Genomic DNA, 20,641 nt, shown 5'->3' with positions numbered 1-20,641 from the left:
AGAAAAGTAAAACTGAAGACCCTGTAATCCCTTGCAATGCCATGGATTCAACACAGCAAACAGTGAATCAAATCTGCCATATACACAGTGACAGGCACCTGTATCACCCTAATCTTGGCCTTGTACTCAAGCCTCAAGCTGGAGTTTGGCCCAAATTGACAATGGCATTTTCAAACAACTCCTCAGTGCCCTTAGTTTCCCTTCACCAAATGTTTAAAATCAATACAAACAAAAGAAACACAAATATTCACCAAAGGTAGAAAAAAAAGCCCAGTGGTCTTCTTGATTCTTTATAATATACCCACTTAATATTTAAATATAAAGTACATTCACTGAACTTTTTTTTTAAATGGTGAATTTGCCAAGGCGTGATGGCTCACACCTGTAATCCCAGCACTTTGGGAGGCCAAGGCAGGTGGATAGCCTGAGCCCAGTAGTTTGAGACTAACCTGTGCAACATGGCGAAACCTCATCTCTACAAAAAATAAAAGTTAGCCAGTGGGGTAGTGTGTGTTTGTAATCTCAGTTACTTGGGAGGCTGAGATGGGAGGATCACCTGAGGCTGTGGAGGCAGAGGCTGCCGTGAACCCTGATGGTGCCACTGCACTCCAGCCTGGGTGAAAGAGTGAGACCCTGTCTCAAAAAAAAAAAAAAAAAAAAAAAAAGGTAAATTTTATATGTGAACTATATTGCAATAATAAAATGATGAAGAAAAACATATAAAATATATCACACAAGTTTATTTCTCCCTAAAACTGCCTTATTTCTTCCCATAAGTAAAATCCCTATTTTATCACAATCCTTGTACTGTTTATAATTTGGGTTCTCACATAGAAAGACAAACATCCTTAATGTTTCAAGGTAACATGACTTTAAGAGGTAATACGATGGTTGTTTATTTTTCGGAAAACATTTTTATGTATTTGTTATTTTGCTTTTATCTAGGGAGTCTACTTAGAAAATGTCATCTATTGCATAACGTTAGATGTAAACTTGCAGAGACTTCAGCCCCGTCACTTAACTGCCCTGAAAATGTCTTCTCTACAGTAAAATGACAGCAATGAACGAGGTTAGAAGATTCTAGAAATCCTCAAATATAACTTCACAGTAGAAACTTTGTGACACTGAATTTAAACTTAAACCTCTAAAATTTTATGAAGGATTTTTTAAAGATAATAGGATGATTCCTTGAGCTGTGACAACAAGGATCAATACAGAAGGAATAGAAAAAGAACAAAAATGGAAATCAATGCCCAGTTGCACGGCAACATCCACCAACTCTAATACTTAGACTGAAAATTTTTATTCTCCTTGTGTCTCAACAGATGACAAGGAGGTCAATTAATTACCGGTAGTGGGGGGTAAAGTCTTCTACCTTCCCTTATGCAGCACCCTAACTGCTCTTAATAAAAAGGGAGGCAGCATTTCATTGTTCATTAACTATACTAATTATAGCTTCTCAGTCACTGCAGCCACATAGGCACTCCTGAGTTATAGAACAGCAATAGAGGAGGCTCGACCTAAGCCTGCAGGGATGGGGGTAGGGGAAACACAGCATTGAGAAAACAAAAAGGGAAACCTGGCATCAGAATCTGAACGTTATTACATTTACTTTAAATCATGTTTCATAATAATCAGAGAAACAGAATTTCAGCAAGAGAGAAAGACAGAATCTAAAAAGATCGTCCAGTCCAAGCACCTAAATTATGTTTGAGCTTCTGCTTCGTCAATCCGGCTCAATAAGTTATATGCCACCTGACATACTGTTCATTTTAACAGAACTAAAAGCTGGAGCGAAAGCAAACAAAACAATAATAACAATAAATTCTTAAGCTAATGGAAATAAATGTAGGTAGGCAGTGGTTTTGTATCCTCCTGCCATCTTGAAATATGGCAAGCATCTTCTGATTGTATAGTAACAGCTCCTATCTTTTCAAATCATTTAGCAGCTTTTGTATGAAATTAAGTTGCAGAAACAGGAAAGGATTTTGCATATATGAAAAGGTGTTTTTAGAATCTTAAAGGTGAATATTACTACATATCATATTAAAAGACTTATGAAGCATAATTTATTGTAGTGAGCAAGTTTCCCCTTCTTCATTGGTCTTATTTAAATGAAACTGGAATCTGACTCGTGATATGTAGTGAGAAGGGCACCTTGCCAGTATAGGTCTCACTTTTTTTTAATCTTCAGGGTTAGACAAGTAGGTAGACTCTGGTCTATAACTGGCAATGTCAAAACAAGAAACAAGTCAATACCAACTATCCCCTGTGAGAGTTAAGGCTGAGTCTTTACACCTTTAAATCCCATCAACCATCTGCTTTTTTTTTCCTCGATTTTATTTACCTAGATCAAGATCAGAAGTCAAAGGCAGTCACTATAATATAGGTAGTTATAGAATCAATCTGGTGAATTATTTCTAGCCCAACTAATCAAATATATTTTTCTGTTTGACAAGGTTAGGATGGAATGCTATTTGTTTTCAGATATAAACTATAATCCTTTCATCATCTTCAAACTTGCTAATTTTTAATAAAAATTAAACAAGAGCATGAAGAGGGTGGCTGGGTATAAAGGTTCCTATCCAAATCATTTAAAACTAAGTCATTTTGTTGTTGTTGAAAGACTGTCTCTGATGTTGAAAAACAAAAATAAAATATAATTATAACAATAAGAAATTCGGGCCAATAATCCTTCCTTGGGGTCACCTGACTACTATGTGATCACCTTAACAGATAAGTTAATGACAACAAATTTTCCATGGTGAAAACTGTGGTGAAAGGAAATCAACTCTCAGAGGCAACTATTTATGGTGGTTCAGAACATTACCCAGACCTCAGACTACATGGGTTCATATCCTAGCTTTGCCATTTACTAGCTGTGTGACCTTGAGTAAGTTACTTAACTTTCATGTGGTTCAACATACCTTCTGTAACATGGGGAGACTAACAGTACCTACCTGGAAGGACTGAATGAGTTAATGTTTACAGTAATGCATTCTGAAGAATGTCTGGCACATGGTAAGTGCTATACACATGTTTGCTATCACCATTATCCTTGTAAAGCACCATCTAGACTCTGAAACTCTATAGAAAGACTATTATGATATTAAAATGTGCAGTTTAATACTAAAAAAAGATATAAAAATACTCTGTTAAACTGGAAGAAAAATAAAAAAGGGGGACTGGGAAGAAAAAAGGAAGAAAAGAGGAAGAGAAGGGGAATAAAAGAATGAGTGAAGGGAGGAGGGATCATGAGAGAAAGAATGAATTAAATCAGGGGTCTCTGTGAGCCACTGGTTGAAGTTTAGAGGACTGATGAATGCCTGCTGTTAAGGAAATTTTTTTAGCAAGTGATATATAATAAAGTTCTGATTATGCTTCATGCATGAACTTTTAAGCTAAAGCCAAATACTCTGATTGCTGCATCTGTGACCATGGAAAGACTAATGTTTCCCAAGGCCTAGCCAAAACTGCAAATTCATGTAATGTCTTAATGCTTACATCCTTCACTTTCATCTATACTCCCAAAGCATGGTGGCGTGCCCAACAATTGTTTTTTCAAAAAGAATGACAAACTGTTTAGCCACAGTAGAAAAACCATGACAAATAATACTGCCACTACCATTTTATAATTTCACAATTAAATACATAAATAAGTAAAGTCATCCCTATGATGCTGGGTTACATCAGGCTCTAGGCAGCCTTGTTCCAATCTCTTGTTGCAGCATTGTTAAAATTTTCCCCGAAAGCTGTTGCCAGCAGTGACATAAACATAGACGTACTCATTTGGTCCCTCAGGTACTTGGAGTTTCAGGAGGAATCGTAGGAAGTGATTTCCATGACTTTTCTGAACACTTTTGAAATCACTTGGTTGCAGACTCCTTCCTATGTTGTTATGACCTTTCAAGGGTGTAATCACTTTTCACACCTCACCTCTCAGCAGCATGACCCTGATGCTGCAATGACAGTCACAGAATATGTTGGGATCCCCTGAGCAAGCCACGCTTCTTCTCATCTCCTTGCCTTTGCATGCACAGATCCCTCAGCCTGGGGCTTGTATTTCTGGCAAACTTCAGTGACTCTTCAAGTCAGGGGTACTCTGGGAAGACTCTCGTCAATACTGTTCCACTCCCAAGATTAACTTAACAATTATTGTTTTTTTCTGTTTTGTTTTTTGTTTTTTTTTTTGTTTCTTCTAGAAGACTATGGACTCATTCAGGACAGCTTATTTCTTGATTATTTTTGGTTCTCCAGTAAATGTTAAACAGATGAAGGCATTCAAACTACTCCTCTTATAAACAAACTGAGACCAGGAGAGTTAAATAATGTGTCTAGGGGCATTAAAATTTAGCAGAGACACCAGGACAGTTTCCATTCATCAGTGAAAATACCTTTTTTGATATTTTAATGTGGATATAATTTCTAGAAAAGACATTATGTACAAAATATGAAAAGAACTCTGTAGTTCTTCATAATTACCCTCCATCCTTGTCACCCTTTACCTTCCCCTAATTGCTTTCATAGAGCTCCTTTTTGGAAGAATGAGAAGAGAATGTTATAGAAGATAAAAATCACTTGAGAAAAAAAAGTCATGTTAAGTGACTGACAGATAGGTCATGCATATTGAAGTTCACAATAACAAGAGCCACTTCTGTTTATTAAGCACAGAGGGCAATGGGCCAGGTGCCTAACATATATTCATCTTCATAACAGTCTCATGGGTAGATACTAATATTCTCATCTTAAATAAGAGAACCAAGGTTCTGAGAGGTAAAGTAACTGGCTCAGGATCAAGCAGCGTAGCTACTAATTGGCCCAGTCAAAATATGAACCTTGTTTTCCCTGACTTCAAGGCCCTCCCCAGCATCCATTATGGCATCCCTCTAAGTACACACTTAGCATTCCGGTGCTAAAATCCCAATTTCACTTTGAAATAAAAATACAACTCAATAAAGAGTGTCTTTTTTCAGTCCTTGCTATGGTCTCTTGGAAGCTGAAAGCTTGCTTTGGAAGCAGAGACAGAATTAATTGTTTCCTGAGAGCCTTGGGCTCCACATGGGAGCAGGTGAAAAGACATTTTGGACAATGTCCAGTGATGGTCAAGGGCCAATTAGTTATAGAGAACTTGTATGAGAACAAGGACTGAGAAAAAATGAAAGTTGAAATTGTATGAGAATAAGGACTAGGAAACAGAAAACGAGAGTTATGTGAGAGTCCCTTAAGACAGGAAGGACTCCCACAAGAAAAAAACAAAAGGCTCTACTATGAAAGATACGAAGTTTAATGTTAGTAAAGAAAATGTCTGAGGTTTTTTTTTTTTTTTTTAAATGTGGGTGAAAGAACAAACATTTTAAAAGTCTAAGTAGAAATAAGCTTTGGAACTTGAGAAATTACTTGCACTTTGAGTTTTCACAACTACAGAAGATCAGTAAGAATAAAAGACTATAAGCACATAGACATACGGCTGTTTTGGATGCAATGTTTCTTCTAAGGTGAGCTGCTGTGTCTTTGTGTCCTACTAGATTTGTTTATAAGATGCCAAAAGCAGCCCGCTGCGAGGGGACTCTGTACTTTTTCATTTTACTTGGTGAGACTGGTCCTTAACTACAGAACAAACACAGCATCTTCTCAGATGGCCAACTGGCAGGCCAATCTTTGCTATAAAAGCGGCTCAGGGACTTTAATCAGTAGGTACTTTTGAGTTAAATCTGAGGGGTCTGCATTAAAATGTAATCACTTCTGTACTGTCTAGAGATGGTAATAGCCTATTTTCTGAGAGAAAAGAGCCTGAAAATAACGCTTCACTGCTGATAGATCAGGTGGGGATGTCAACTGGAAAAAGAAGCTCTTTACAGCAGGACACTCTTTGTTCTGTTTGCTCCTGTTGTTGGTACTAGCAATTTTGATCACAACAAAGAGTTTCTGTGAACTGTAAATTTAGTTAGAAATTGATCCAGACACACACTTTGGTTAATCTCCTGCTGTGTGCCGAGCGGTGAGCTTGTTACCACGTGGCCAACAGCATACCGAGAGGCCAGACACCTGACCAAAACACCTAACCCAGAGAGGCTTGATCACAGCAAATGACTGGAGGGTAAGAAAGGGCAACATAACAAGTGCTAATTGCACTGGTTTAAACTAGCAAGTTTTCATTTCTTTCAGTCTTTTATTCTTCTTCTTCTTCTTATTTTTTTTTTTTACTGACATCAGCAAAGCCCTAAGGGTTTGACCTGGGATAGGAAATGGTAGGGTTTCATTGATTCTAAGACATACATTTTTTTTCCACATTCTAACATCTCTGAAATTGATGTGCATCTTAAAATTGATGGCGTCTTGCAATTATAGTGGTGATATCTTTTATTTCTTAGTGGTACATGCAATGATGGGGTATCTTAAAATTGATGGCACCTAGATGAGATAAAATAAGTAATAGTTTCTAAGACTACTGAGTACTGGTGTCAGGAAACCTGATAAGCATGTATGTGTTTGTTTTTAATGATTGTATGAAGTAAGTACTATGATTGCTTCTTTATATAGAGATGAATAAATTAAAATACAGAGAGGTTCAGTTATTTGCTTAAGGTCACACAGTTTGAGCTAGGGGCCAAACTGGCAACCTGAGCCAAGGGCCTGTATACTTAGCAACTATGTCATAATATTTATTCCCACTGCTGGCTCAACAAGTAGAAAGCCCTGAGTGGCAGGCAGAGAGGTTTGGACCCAATCTGAGAAGCAGAAAAACTGCTATGTTCGTAAGGAATTGGGCAAAGACTCTCCCACACCCACCTCCAAGCCCAGAGTAGTAGGAGATTCTGATTTGGAATAGTAAATTTAGTTATTCATCATCCTCAACTTCATCCATCCCAGGTACAAAAATATTGTTACTGCTTTTTATTTCACAAAATCGCTCATTTTTCTCATTCCATTACCAAACCAACATAATTTGTTCTCAACTTTTTTAAAAACAATCTTTTATCTCTTGTGACTCATATGTCAAAAATACTTAGAAATGGAGGCCTTCCCTTAGAAATGAAGAGTCTATTCCACTCTTCCACTTTGCATAAAAGATGAAAACAGATCTCTGTCATCCACCACTTCCTTCCTTCAAGAAAATGGGCGAAGCACCTTCAAGAAAAAATCCAGTGCATTCGAAGTTGGCCAAAAAAAAAAATTGTGTGTGTGTGTATGCATGCGTGTTTGGTTTCTTGTTTTTGTTTGTATGATTCTTGAATACATGTCCCCCCTCATGAGCTTACACATAAATTATAAACTAATAGAAAGCAGATATGACAGTAGTTTTGCATTACAAGTGCTCAGAGGTTTACAAAACCTAATAATGATGATTGTTTTACTAATGACGGTTCTGCGCCTGTGAATACACTGTGGCACATGTGGTCAAATATACCAAGAGTCTTTTCCAAGGGAAAATAGAAATGTTTTCTTTTGTGGTCATTGCTTAGATGACAGACAATTTTTGTCCCCTCTGTGGAGAAATACAATGTTTACCATCAGGAGTGAACAAATTATCTATGGAGAAAAGAAATGCATCCTTAGCATGTCATAGAAAACCACTGGGTTTTCCCAGGAATAGTCGTACAATGGAAATTGGTAACTATGACATTTTCACAGAAATTTTAAATATAAATATTTTGATCTAGTTTGATACTAAGGTTTCTGAACTCTATCATCAGGGCATAGTAAGAAACAAAGTGTGAAACATTTAAGTGTTTACATCAGGTAAGTTAAGGTGCAGTGAAGAAGAACGAAACAAGATGAATTTGTGACCCGGTTTTACCACACACAGTAGGCGTGTGACCTTGGGTAAGTCACTTCTTTCTCAGTCTTATGCTCCTTACCTCTATGATGGGAGAGTGAAACCACATGATCTCTGCGGTTTAGACAGCTCTAAATATTAAAAAGTATGACCTAAGCAATGTTTTTAAATGTCTCTATACGTCTCAACACTGTCTTGATGTATTTCATTATTCATCAAGGAAATATGTTTTTCCTTTATCTGTCTTACTGAGTGATGGGAAGATTTTAACTTACTCTACAAAGGTGTAATACATATTGTTATAAAAACAGAAAGACAAGGCTCTGATATCTGAAATATTTCATATAAAAGGCTCATTATCATCACAGACAGGAGATGTGAGGGTGCTGCCATGAGAACAGGAAGAAACTCAGCACATGTGGATGCTGAATGGCGGGAGACATGTGAGCACTAAGACTGGAGACAGTCCACCTCCAGAGATGACAGCAAAGGCGTTGGGACTGGGCTTTGTGATGAGAACAAAACAGATCAAAGAGGACTTCTTCAGGGAACACTTCTGTGAACCATAGAGTTTCTTGCCCCTCTCCAATGGCAACAGAAAGATTGCTCCAAGTTAATACATAGCTTTAAGGTAATACTACTAACAGAGCTAGTGCTGACTAACTTGAAACTAGATGTCTGATGACTGTTCATCTCTGTGTAATTACCATGACAGGATGGACTGTGGTCCAAAATGTGACTTGTAAGTGAACTGATAGGAACTCAGAAAAAAACGCTGTTGTTGTAACTATTTAAAAAGGGGTTATTATCTCAACCCACACCACAAAATGTATAAAATCTACAATGTACCTGAAGTAGAGTATGTGATTTGGGACAGTATTTCTATTAGAAAACTGTATCTTGAGGACCACATTGGGAACTAGTTTCACATTTTCTCTAACTTTATAGCTTTTCTTGATAGTGACCACTGGGATGCCCATTAATTTTTTTATTTTTTTTTACTTTTTTTCAGACAGGGTCTCCCTCTGTCACCCAGGCTGGAGTGCGGTGACATGATCTCAGCTCACTGCAGCCTCAACCCCTTGGGGGTCAGGTGATCCTCCCACCTCAGCCTCCTGAGTAGCTGGGACTACAGGTGCATGCCACCACGCCAGGCTAATTTTTTTTTTTGTAGTTTTGTACAGACAGTTTCACCATGTTGCCTAGGCTGGTCTCAAACTCCTGGACTCAAGTGATATGCCCGCAGCGTCCTCCCAAAGTGCTGGGATTACAGGTGTGAGCCACTGTGCCCAGCTGGGATGACAATTTATTACACAAAGACATCATCAATATCTTTTAAAATGTAGATTCTGAATCAGTAGCATTGGGGTAGTGCCGAAAATTCTACATTTCTAACAAGTTCCCAGGTGATGCCAATGTTGCTGGTCTGTAGTCCACACTGACTATGAGACTACCAGAACATGCATTTCTCATGTGCCTTTCCCTTGATAAAATGCACTTCACTCCTCTTCCTAGTTCCACTAAGGGTGCCATCTTCTCTTCAATACCTTTCTCAGTTATCCAGATCATTATGACCTTTACTGAATCCCAATAACATTCCAATAGCACTTAAGATTACCTCCTTGGTGTAATTCTTGTTTGATTGTATATATTTGTCTTTGACAACTATAAACTCCAGAAGTATAGGTTTCTTACAACTTCTATATTTTCTCAGCACTGAGCACAATGCTTTTCTGTAGTACTGTAGTGGATATTTATTGGTTCCTCCTCCCAGCTCACAAGCCTCCTTACACAGAAACTTCGCTCTCCCCCATCTAAGATCTGTATGAGTGGACTGTTAGCAGTTATGTCCCAACGTGTGTCACCACAACAAACAGTCAATTAGATAGAGTTCAGAGTTTGCTCTCTGGCATTTAAAACATGACTGGCAAGAACAATTTAGTCTCTTTATGGGGCCTGTATGTAAAGGAAAATATGATTAAAGACCATGTTTTCTTTGCGTGGGTGAGAAAAAAAGAAGACGCTGGCTTGTATAAGGGGAAGAATGAAGCCACCCCAGAGAAAGCACAAAGATGAAAGCTCCAGAGAAGATATCAGGAAATTGTCACAGCCCTTCCATTTTAGATGACAGTTCTTAATATGTACCTTTACTGTTAGCCTTGGCCCTATAATACATCAAAAACGCTCTTCTGTATTTCCTTGAGAATTTCTAGGGGCTGCAGTTTCTTACGATCTATCTAGTCTAAATAAGATTTGTACATATATGACTGTGATGATGCCTACTGATTAAATTTTAAATATACTAGTCTATATGCTATCTCAGAAAATGGTGAAATGAAGACTGAGGTTCATGTTCTGTAATACATTACCCTAAACCAACGACATTCCTCAAATTGAAGTCTGTGGAGCACCTGCATCAAAGTCGCCTGAAGAGCTCTTTTAAAATGCAGATTCGTGGATACCACAGCTGACCTATTAAACCAGCATTTCTGGGGTTGGGACTAGGAATTTCAATTTTATTGTGTCTCTGCCAGGTTTTGGTATCGGGATGATGCTGGCCTCATAAAATGAGTTAGGGAGGCGTCCCTCTTTTTCTATTGTTTGTAATAGTTTCAGGAGGAATGGTATCAGTTTCTCTTTGTACCTCTGGTAGAATTTGGCTGTGAATCTGTCTGGTCCTGGGCTTTTTTTGGTTGGTAGGCTATTAAATACTGCCTCAATTTCAAAACGTGTCATTGGTCTATTCAGGGATTTGACTTCTTCCTTGGAATTTCAATTTTAAATAGGCAACCAAATGATCTGTGGGTGCCAGCCTAAGATTTTGTTTCGCAAGGTCTACACGAATTATTCTGATTTAAAGATTCACCAGCCTAATACATTAACAGCCATACTAACTTTAAGGAGGACTTTATTCCCTGCATTCCAGATGCCATTCTCAAATTGAGACTACTTAAATTCCAGCAGGACTTTTCAGTTTCATCTCAGAAAATGGACATCTAAAGTGTTTATAAAGACCTGCAGAGATGGGGTTACACTAATTTATCAAGTCCATTCTTGTAACTTTCACTACATTCAGTGTTGGAGTTCAACGGCCTTCACAGTACAGGAAGTGTCTCATAGGATCTAATAATACTGTGCTGCAATTTAACCTACTTCCTCCTATTCTGACCTCAGGATCAGTGCAAACAGCTTTCATGCCTTTAACCTGTTTTAGTCTTAGAATCAGAGTAAAAAAAATTAGCTTCATGCATCTTACAAGTTCTGAGTAAACATTTACTCATAGTGATTATGCCAAAATAATCAGGTGTTTGAAAGCAATGTGAGTTTTCTTTCCTTCATTTTCTTTGCTGAAAGCCGGTAAAAATCTACTCAAATTTATGTAGAAGATAATAAACAATTTTTCCCCACAAAGTGTTGCTCTGAGCCTAAATTTTTATGTTGAGGTCTTAATCCTATTATCACAGTTGAATACAACACTTAAACATCTCCTTCATGCCTGTTAAGGCACAGTAGAGTCAATTCATGCCCAGGGAGCTTTAATCACGGATCATCATCATGAACATCAGTGAAGAGTCTATGTGGGCTATCATGTCCACAGCTAAGCCTACTGGGGAAGCTGTGCATAGCAGCATTGCCAGCATGCAGTTCATAACTATTTTCAAGGAGCACTTCTGATCTAATGGCTAAATGAGGATCATTAAAGTATCTTTACATGTAGCATTTCTTGAAAATTCCATATTTAAAAAAGGCCAGTTATTGTAGTCAATGGATGCAACTGAGATTGCTTGAGTGGTGGTTTTATAGCCATGTGCTGCATAATGACATTTCAGTCTGCAACAAACCACAAATAAGAGATTGATCCATAAAACTATAATAGATCTGAAGAAATTCCCATCACCTAGGGATGTGGTAGCTGTCGTAACGTCCTAGCACAGTGCATTACTCCTGTGGTTGTAGAGATGTTGGTGTAATTAAACTTATTCTGCTACCAGTTATATAAAAGTCAGAAACATACAATTAGGTACAGTACATAATATTTAATAAGTGAATATGTTACTAGTTTATGTGTTTACTACAGTATACATTTTATTGTTATTTTAAAATGCACTCCTTTTATTAAAATAAAAAGAACTTTAAAACAGCCTTAGGTAGGTCCTTCAAGAGGTATCCAGAAGAAGGCATTATCATCACAGGAGATGACAGCTCCAGGCTGTCACCCTGAAGACATTCCAGTGGACAAAACGTGAAGGCAGAAGACAGTGATATTGATGATTCTGACTCTGTGTAGGCCTAGATTAATGCATGTCTTTGCATCTTAGTTTTTAATCAAAAATTCTAAAAAGTTAATATAATTTAAATAGAAAAACACTTACAAAATAAGGATATAAAGAAAAAATGTTTTTGTATAGCTGTACAATGTGCTTGTGTTTTAGCTAAGTGATATCAAAAGAGATTCAAAAAGTTTAAAACTTTTATAAAGTAGTTACAGTAAGCTAAGGTTAATCTACTATTGAAATAAAGTTTTAAAATAAATTTGGTATAGCCTAAGTTTATAGTGTTTATAAAGTCTACAGTAGTATACAGTAATGTCCTAGGCCTCCACATTCACTCACTACTCTCACTGACACCCAGAGCAACTAAAAGTCTTGCAAGCTCCATTCATGCCAAGTGTCCTACATAGGGGTACCATTTAATTTGTTTGTTTGTTTGTTTGTTTCACTCTTGTTGCCCAGGCTGGAGTGCAATGGTGCCACCCTTGGCTCACTGCGACCTCTGCCTCCCGGTTCAAGCGATTTTCCTGCCTCAGCCTTCCAAGTGGCTGGGATTACAGGCACTCGCCACCACACCTGGCTAATTTTGTATTTTTAGTAGAGACGGGGTTTCACTGTGTTGACCAGGCGGATCCCGAACTCCTGAACTCAGGTGATCCACCTGCCTTGGCCTCCAAAATGCTGGGATTACACACGTGAGCCACTGCGCCCGGCCTAAAAATCTTTTTTACAGTATTTTTTACCTTACCTTTTCTTTGTTTAAACACACAAATAGTTGGGTATAGTAACTTGCTGTACAGGATTGTAGCCTAGGAGCAATGGGCTATACCATATAGCTTAAGTGCATAATAGACTATACTATCTAGGTTTCTATACTCCACGATGTTTACACAATGACAAAATCACCCAAGAACACATTTCTCTAAAAGTATCCCTGTCATCAAGTGATGCATGACTATATTATTGCCCATGGTTTAAAGTTATATTGGTGGAGAGTGAATTAATGGCTTATTAACAGGTCGAGCTATCATATTTCCATAATTTGTAACCCATTATATAACTTATAGTCAAAAATAAATAATTAAAGCAGGGCTATGAAAAAATACCACATGGCAAAATAATAAGACTCATATAACAATAAAAAGTAGGTTGGAGTGATGAAAGATTTCTGGTTCATAAAAACTGACATAACTAAGGTTTTTTATGTTGTCCCAGGTGCTATTTATGATTTGCCTTATTTTCTCTAAACTCACTCTAGAGCCTTAAGCCCTAAATTAGAAACTATAGAAAGTGTTTTAAAGGATACTGCATAATTTTAAAGGAGCTATTCTGATCAAGAGGAAGAGCAGGAAAGAAATAAGCTGCGACCATTTGAGAAAAGAAGATAACGTGCAATCCGGTGTGAATTTTCCTAGCACTGAAAATGTTTTCCTGAATGCTTGGAGCAGAATAAAGGAAAATATAACTTCACCAAGAGGCAAGGAAACAAACAAAATCTTTGCATCCTATCAAATATATGAAAAAGATGCTGCAGTATGCAAATTGAATAAAACGCGGTCTGGCTCTTGAGGGTAGACGTGAATGAGACTACAGATATGTTTTGGTTTTCCAGCATAGTAACTTAAAATAATGAACATTTGAATATTTGAATATTTTGGGAAGGCCATGCCACAGGCCTCATTGCCCCAGGTTCTCTTACATGGAGCTTCTTCTTATTTTTGTGACCCCTCTAAGCCACTTGAGGTTGGGGGTCCTCTTAGAGGTTACTACAGAATGTGATAGGGTAGAATGTTAGCGCTGGTAGGTCCAGTGCAACTGCCCCAATTAAGGCTGATACAACAGATACCAAGAGGTAACAGGATGTGTTAACGACTCCCAGTAAGTAAATCAATAGAAACCCCGACGGTGAAAATTGGGATGCCCAGGTACCCAATAACCTTTTATTATTTGGTATAACTACAACATTTTAGTTGCACATTTTAATCTTATGTTAAAACTGCTCTAGAAAAAACAATTATGGTCTGGTTATCAACAATTCATTAATTGGCTTTATTAAGGGTCCTTGTTGCTGGAGAATACCAGAAATACCCAGTTTTATAACTTTTTGATTGATATATACCACAATATCCAAATACACACACACACACGCGTGCACGCGTGCGCACGTACATACACACAGGCTTTTAATTTACCTTCATCAAGAATTCACAAAGAATCTTTAAGGATTCCGGAATTTTAAGATAGCATTCAGTGCACCCAAGCTTCAAAAACAAGCAACTCTCTGAAAATACATTTCTATCTTAATATTAGCTCTAGCATTAATTTAGATTGAAGGATAAGATAATATACATGTACTCAATAATTTCAGAGTTTTCATGGCTTATAAAACCAAGAGTCTTGAGAAATGTACTTAATCTTCGTAATCTTTCTTTTTAGATGAGGATTCTTATCACAAATCAGTGTATTTGGCACCTGTTTGGTATGCTGGAAAGCTTATCAATTTAGTATATTCTAGGAACTGAAAAACCAGAAGACAAATACTGCATGATCTCATCTACATGTGAAATCTAAAGAAGTCAAACTCATAGGAGTAGATAATAGAATGGTGATTACCAACGTATGGCTGGAGAAAGGGGCGATGTTGATCAGTTTTAGGTAGATGGCAGGAATAAGCTTTAGCGATCTATTACACAGAATGGTGACTATAATTAATAATAATGCATAATATGTAAATATATAATTATTGCCAATTAAAAATAAAATAAAAAAACAGAAAATTCATAATCTCAGCAAGTAATATTGAACAAATGTAAAATTAACTTTTTAAAATTGTAATTACTATATTGCTTGTGCAGACACTTTCAAGTTGACGATTCATTATACATTTTTATATCACATTTGAGTCATATTTAAAGGGAAAAGCACTGATGAAGTCAATTTTCAAGAATATGGTCAAAAAAAGAGAAGAGCAACTCTTGAAATTACTGTAAAGAATAAACACAGTGAATTACCTCATATTCCTGGGAAAACTTCAAGTTGTCATTTGCTTTCAATCTTTCAATGTGGTCTGCAAGTTCCAAGATGGGTATTGGAGGATGGCTAGCCATACCTATTGAAAAAAGGAAAGAAGAAACACATTTGAAAACAAATGAAAACGATGCTAACTATTCCAAAATATAGAGAATACTATAGTTAGAAATGGCCTGAAAATATGTGAGTAGTAAAGATGTTTTAGGTGAGGAAGCAGGCAAATAGTTTGGTTACTCAAAGCAGGACATGCTCTGGGAAGATGAATTTTGTAGCCAAATGAAAAGTCACCAAGCATAATCTCCAAACTAACACTCCTAGTGTAAAAGAAAGCGTTATTGTGCTATGAATCAATGAGGTTAGCTAGTGGAGAAAACTGACAGTCAGGCTTGATGTCAACTTCTGCTTTGAGTAATGACTTTTATGCCATTTCAAACTCCTTCTCCTGCACTGTGTGAAATGGAAATTGTGTGGAATTAAATGGTGTAAAGTGAACTAAGAAAACAGATACTGAGAAAGGCCTAAAAGGGAAAGAGTAGTAGCTTGATAGTAAACATAAAATGACTTATGCATAATTAAGGAAAACTAACTTGAAGAATGAAGGTTACCAGGGTAACCGGAATCATCTGAACCTGCAAAGGAAATGATGGTGTAAATAAAATAAAATAGAACAAATTCTTCAAAAAAAAAAATGAAATGGAAAGCCTGATATATTTTTTAAAAGGACTAATCAAAATGCTGCAAGTTTTCGCAGAATTCACTATACATTGTGGCTAGTACAATGTGACTACTACATTAAGATTGCTAATATTTCACAAACCTGTAGGTGACTGACATTCACATGCAAACATAGACACAAAGAATGACATGCACCACGACTCATTGACGATAATCACTGACAGCACAATCAGACACCAAACTGAGCTTCAAAAATGTTTCCACTAGTAGCAGATTGTAGAGGTTGGGGTTGCAGCCTTCTCCTGGACATTTATAAATGGCCACACTAACAACTCTGTGATATTTTGCCCCAGGTCCCCATTATTCAACCCCCAGCAAACCTACAATCTACTTCAGGTGTAAACATCTTTGTCCACTAATGAGAAATGGATTCAGGGAAGTGAGCAAATGGTGAAAAGACAGGAGGGAAACAGGGTGAAGAAAGAAGGAAGCAGAGATGGGGTGACACATTCTAGTTCATTCAGCCAGCGGAAGATGTATTAATTTCATAGATTCCGTGAAAAATAATCCACTATTAATTTTGGTGACTCCTGTGTCTTTCTGATGTTTTCTCACTTTTCATATGATTTGTCTTTTATTTCTTTCCTATTAATTTTACAGAAGTATCATGAAAGAGCATTGCTGACTCTTATCTTACAGATACAAATTCCAGCTGGCTAGAAAAACCTGAACTAGCATGTCCCCAGGGAAGCCACTGAAGCAGGAAAAGAATGAGGGAGGAGCTCAAACTGGAAGCCATGTGTTGATGTTCTGCTGTCACTGTGGCTCTTTGGAGGAAGGCTACAGAATGATGGCCATTGAGTCAACATGACATGTGACTACTTTAAGAGCATTTTAGGAATTATACCATTGTTAAAAGTCACCCAGTAAGTTCCTTTATCTCAAATGCCAAATTATCAATGGTTCTGGTAAGTGAAGTAAAAAGTTACCCTGCTTTTTGAAGACTACCACTTTAGCAAGTGTTGTGAATTGTGGTGGTTTAGTTTTTATGGCTATGAAGGTCTGCTTCCAGTCAGCTAAAATTTTAGTGGAGAGCCAATAAAACTGAATTGCTTGCAAGTAGAAATTCTTTATTGGTGATATAATAATGCCTTTGGAACCAAATTTTGGAACCCTTTCTGAAACTTTTCTGTATTAATGGTAGAACTGAAATAATTTACATTCTATGGAGGGAGTGAGAGGGTGACAGTGATCTGATAATTACGTGATCTTATCCAGATGAGGCACCCCCAACGAAAAGAATGGAAATGTAAAGGCATAGGTAACTTTAGGCTTATCTGGAAATGGAAATGGACTGATGTGGACATCATTACAGTGCTTTCACAGAGAAAATAATAGAGACAAAGATGTTTAGACCTTTTCGAGCGAATCGTGGGAGAGAGTTATTATCATATATGGACTGAGTGGTGGTTTGGCTAGAGAGGGAGGACACAGAGCCAATCAGGGAGGCGTAGGGGACTGAATTACTGCTCAAAGCTGCAAAAAGTAAAGCCAGTTGGAGATGGGAAAAGTATTAGTATAACAGCAGTAGAAGACCATAATAATAACCAAAGATGTGATCAACATATTTACTTGTGGCATGCACTGGCACGTGGTCTGGAAGTATTATATTGGAAGCTTATTAAAGAAAAATTCAAGCAGACCTACACTGATTCATTATATTCCACATCAGAATATATATACATATATGTATCACATGCAAGATATCATAGCATTAAAGAATCACTACATAAAACTTATCATTGGATACCATATTGCACTCAATTTCTAGGACAAGTAAAAATGGCAGATGGATGTTTCACAGAAAAGGGAGGAGAATCTGTGTGAATCCAATGGTACAGGAGAAAGAACCCTGGCTTAGAATACTGGACATGGGTCATACTTCTGGTTTTGGCCTCTACTAATAGGGACAAATCGCCATTTGTTAAGCGCCTTGATTTCTGTAACTGTTAAAATAAGAGTGTAGAACTAGATAAATTCAAGAGCCATTCTCTACTTCATAACTTTCATTCTTCCCACATATAGACAGAACTTCTGAACAGAGAAGGGTCTATTGGTGCATATGTAAGGGTTCTAAAAGTTATCGTACCTTTTCTTTGAAGGGAGAGAGTACTTACTTTTTTCAAAATGGAAAACTAGTATGCAGTTGAATTGTTTATTTTTTGAACTATTTAAGTTTGTTGCTATTTTCTTTCATTAGCCAAAATGTATACACAGTCTATTATGATGTTATATCATGTATCAGAAAAGACCGAATGTTGGCATAAAAATAATCATCAAGAGTAAAACTCCTCTAAGTTGAAACTGTTTAGCTCATATCAGAAAACAATGACCAAGGATCTACTTCAAAATATTGTTACACAATTCTGCAGAAACATCTCCACTGCTCAATATTGAAAAAAATGTTATATGATATAAACAAATACGTTAGATTTTGAATGAAAAGGTAGACACTAAGAAAACTATGAAGTTGACCTCACTGTGGTATCTTTTCAATGTTTTGTCTGGCAACCTGACCACTGCTCAGTCTATAAACCAAAGTCTTTACTACATCAGAGTTTACACATTTAAATTACTTGATGTGCTTTAATTTTTTTTTTTTTTTTTTTTTTTTTTTTTTTTTTTTTGCAGGCTGTACACCAGACCAATTAATTCAGGTCTTTGGACGTGGGAGCTATATATTGATATTTTTAAAGTTCCTCAGCACTGGCTCTTAGTCCTATGGGATTCATGATGGGGGGCCTATAACTCCATTTATTCCTTTTTTTTCCCATTTAGAAATCATATCAGGATTTATGAGAATGAGATGAGCTTTCTCTTGGTGATATTCTTGAATCCCCTCTAACACCCCATTAGCAAGCTTTAGTACTCAGCTATTATTGGCAGCAAAGAACTTAAAGCACAGCTAACAAACAGGGAGGGCTTGCCAGTGTCATGACCTCATCAGTTCAAAGCTACAAATGTACAATAGAAATGTATTTTATTTTTTTTGAGATGGAGTCTCACTCTGTTGCCCAGGCTGGAGTGCAGTGGTACAATCTCGGCTCACTGCAAGCTCTGCCTCCCGTGTTCAAGTGGTTCTCCTGCCTCAGCCTCCTGAGTAGCGGGATTACAGGGACGTGCCACCACACCCGGCTAATTTTTATATTTTTAGTAGAGATGGGGTTTCACCATGTTGGTCAGGCTGGTCTCAAACTCCTCACCTCATGATCCGTCTGCCTCGGGCTCCCAAAGTGCTGGGAGTACAGGCATGGGCCGCTGTGCCCGACCCATAAATGCATTTTAAAGGCACGCATCAAATCTGTTAAGACTTTTTATTTTGAAGCTATGATCTCCACAATATAGTGTCAACATGAAAAATGACAGATGCAGTCACTGAAATCTGCCTTAGGTTGGAGGAAAAAACAGGATGGCTCCCTTTAACAGGGTACATATTTGTGAGACTAATGTCATGGTGACTTCCTTATAAGAAGTAAACTTTAAAATCATGGCATTTTAACCTGAGAGGCACCTTAGAGATGACTTAGTCCAGCACTTTCATTTTATACAAGAGGACTCAAATCCAGAAAAGTTAGATGACTTCTCTACATAAGCCCAGACAGTAAATAACAACATCTCAACATGCAGCGTGGGCATCTTTCTTCTGTACTATTTCGAGAATGGCATTTGCGATCTTCTAAATAAAGTGGGGGGCAAAGTCTCCACAGATGCAATGGGCTAGGCTGGTAAGATAAATGACTGAAGATGGCTAAGTATCATATAGTCAACATTTTCACACACAAAAAATACACTCATTCCCATTTCCTCACAATGAGCAAGTTTCCAGGGCTGGCTTTTGTTTCTCTACTTTGAACAGAGACTCCAGAAAGAACAATAATTATTTACTATGTGAAAAACAGCCATAAGTGTGACATAAATGGCAACTAACGCTCAGTCTCAATGTCACTAATCTTTAGGGCTAGTGTACACGTGGGGGGGCTTCTGAAAAGGGTGAAACTATTCAGCTCCACGACTTGCTCTGCCAAGTGGGAATGCAAGGCCAATCGGTTCAGACTGTTCAGGTTTTCAATAGCCACTAAAAATCCAGAGTATCATGTGGCATTTCCTCAGTTTTCAATGTTGACTCAAAATTTTGTTGAAACTCAGTCCATGTCAAACGATAAGCTCTTTTGCAGACCACATATGGCTAACTAGATTATGGCCTTTGTTTTAAAAGAACAAAACCTTCTTTCATCTGTGTGTATGTGAATTAGAATCAAGGAGTGTTGGGAGTGACAGACTGCATGCTTGTATCCACAAGGCAATGGACTAGATACTGCTTTGTGCTGGGGATATAAAGAAGTATGCTTCTTGCATGGTTCATCCCCTATGGGTTCATCTACCTCCCCCTCTCTCTAACCTGATCCCCCATTATCTCTACCAATTAGAAAAATGAAGCCCAGAGGAGTTAAAGAACTCGATCAAGGTCATCATTATCAGTAGAACTGTAGCTACATGTGGAATTTGATCCCATACCCTGTCCACTCTCATTTAGCACATTTCACATGATGCCATGCTGTCTTTCTAACCATTTAACACCCCTGGACAAGTGGTGACATGTACATAAAGCTGGGTCTTTAAGACTGTTTGGGCTCCCTATGCAGCAAGACAGAGATCATAAACCATCCTCAGATTGCGAAAAAGTGTCAATACAGGGACTTAACCTAGGTCATCTGTTTCAGTGGTGGGGGTGAGGAAAAGGGGATGCAAAAACACATCTGTATTTTCCAGTTACTTCTTGCCAAAATATCCTAAGTTTCCAAGAAAATATGAACTAAAGGTATTAATT

At 37.5% G+C, this 20,641-nt stretch overlaps 1 protein-coding gene across 32 annotated transcripts in view; it reads right to left on the bottom strand.

The window, feature by feature from the left end:
* The window catches only part of PTPRD (protein tyrosine phosphatase receptor type D), a 2,309,169-nt gene that overhangs the window by 106,947 nt on the left and 2,181,581 nt on the right, over nt 1-20,641 (bottom strand). For 17 of the 32 annotated variants that reach the window (XM_054519906.2, XM_054519907.2, XM_054519902.2 and 14 more), the window contains 2 exons: nt 15,666-15,707; nt 15,060-15,157 (listed from right to left, as the gene is read on the bottom strand). In XM_054519906.2, coding sequence (XP_054375881.1) covers nt 15,060-15,157; nt 15,666-15,707 — 140 coding nt within the window. The remainder of the gene's footprint in view (nt 1-15,059; nt 15,158-15,665; nt 15,708-20,641) is intronic. The other 15 variants (XM_054519915.2, XM_054519913.2, XM_054519919.2 and 12 more) reach the window with 1 other exon arrangement.

Source organism: Pongo abelii, chromosome 13 (assembly GCF_028885655.2).
Source record: "Pongo abelii isolate AG06213 chromosome 13, NHGRI_mPonAbe1-v2.0_pri, whole genome shotgun sequence".
Lineage (NCBI taxonomy): Eukaryota > Metazoa > Chordata > Mammalia > Primates > Hominidae > Pongo > Pongo abelii.
This window is presented reverse-complemented; position numbering and strand designations above follow the sequence as displayed.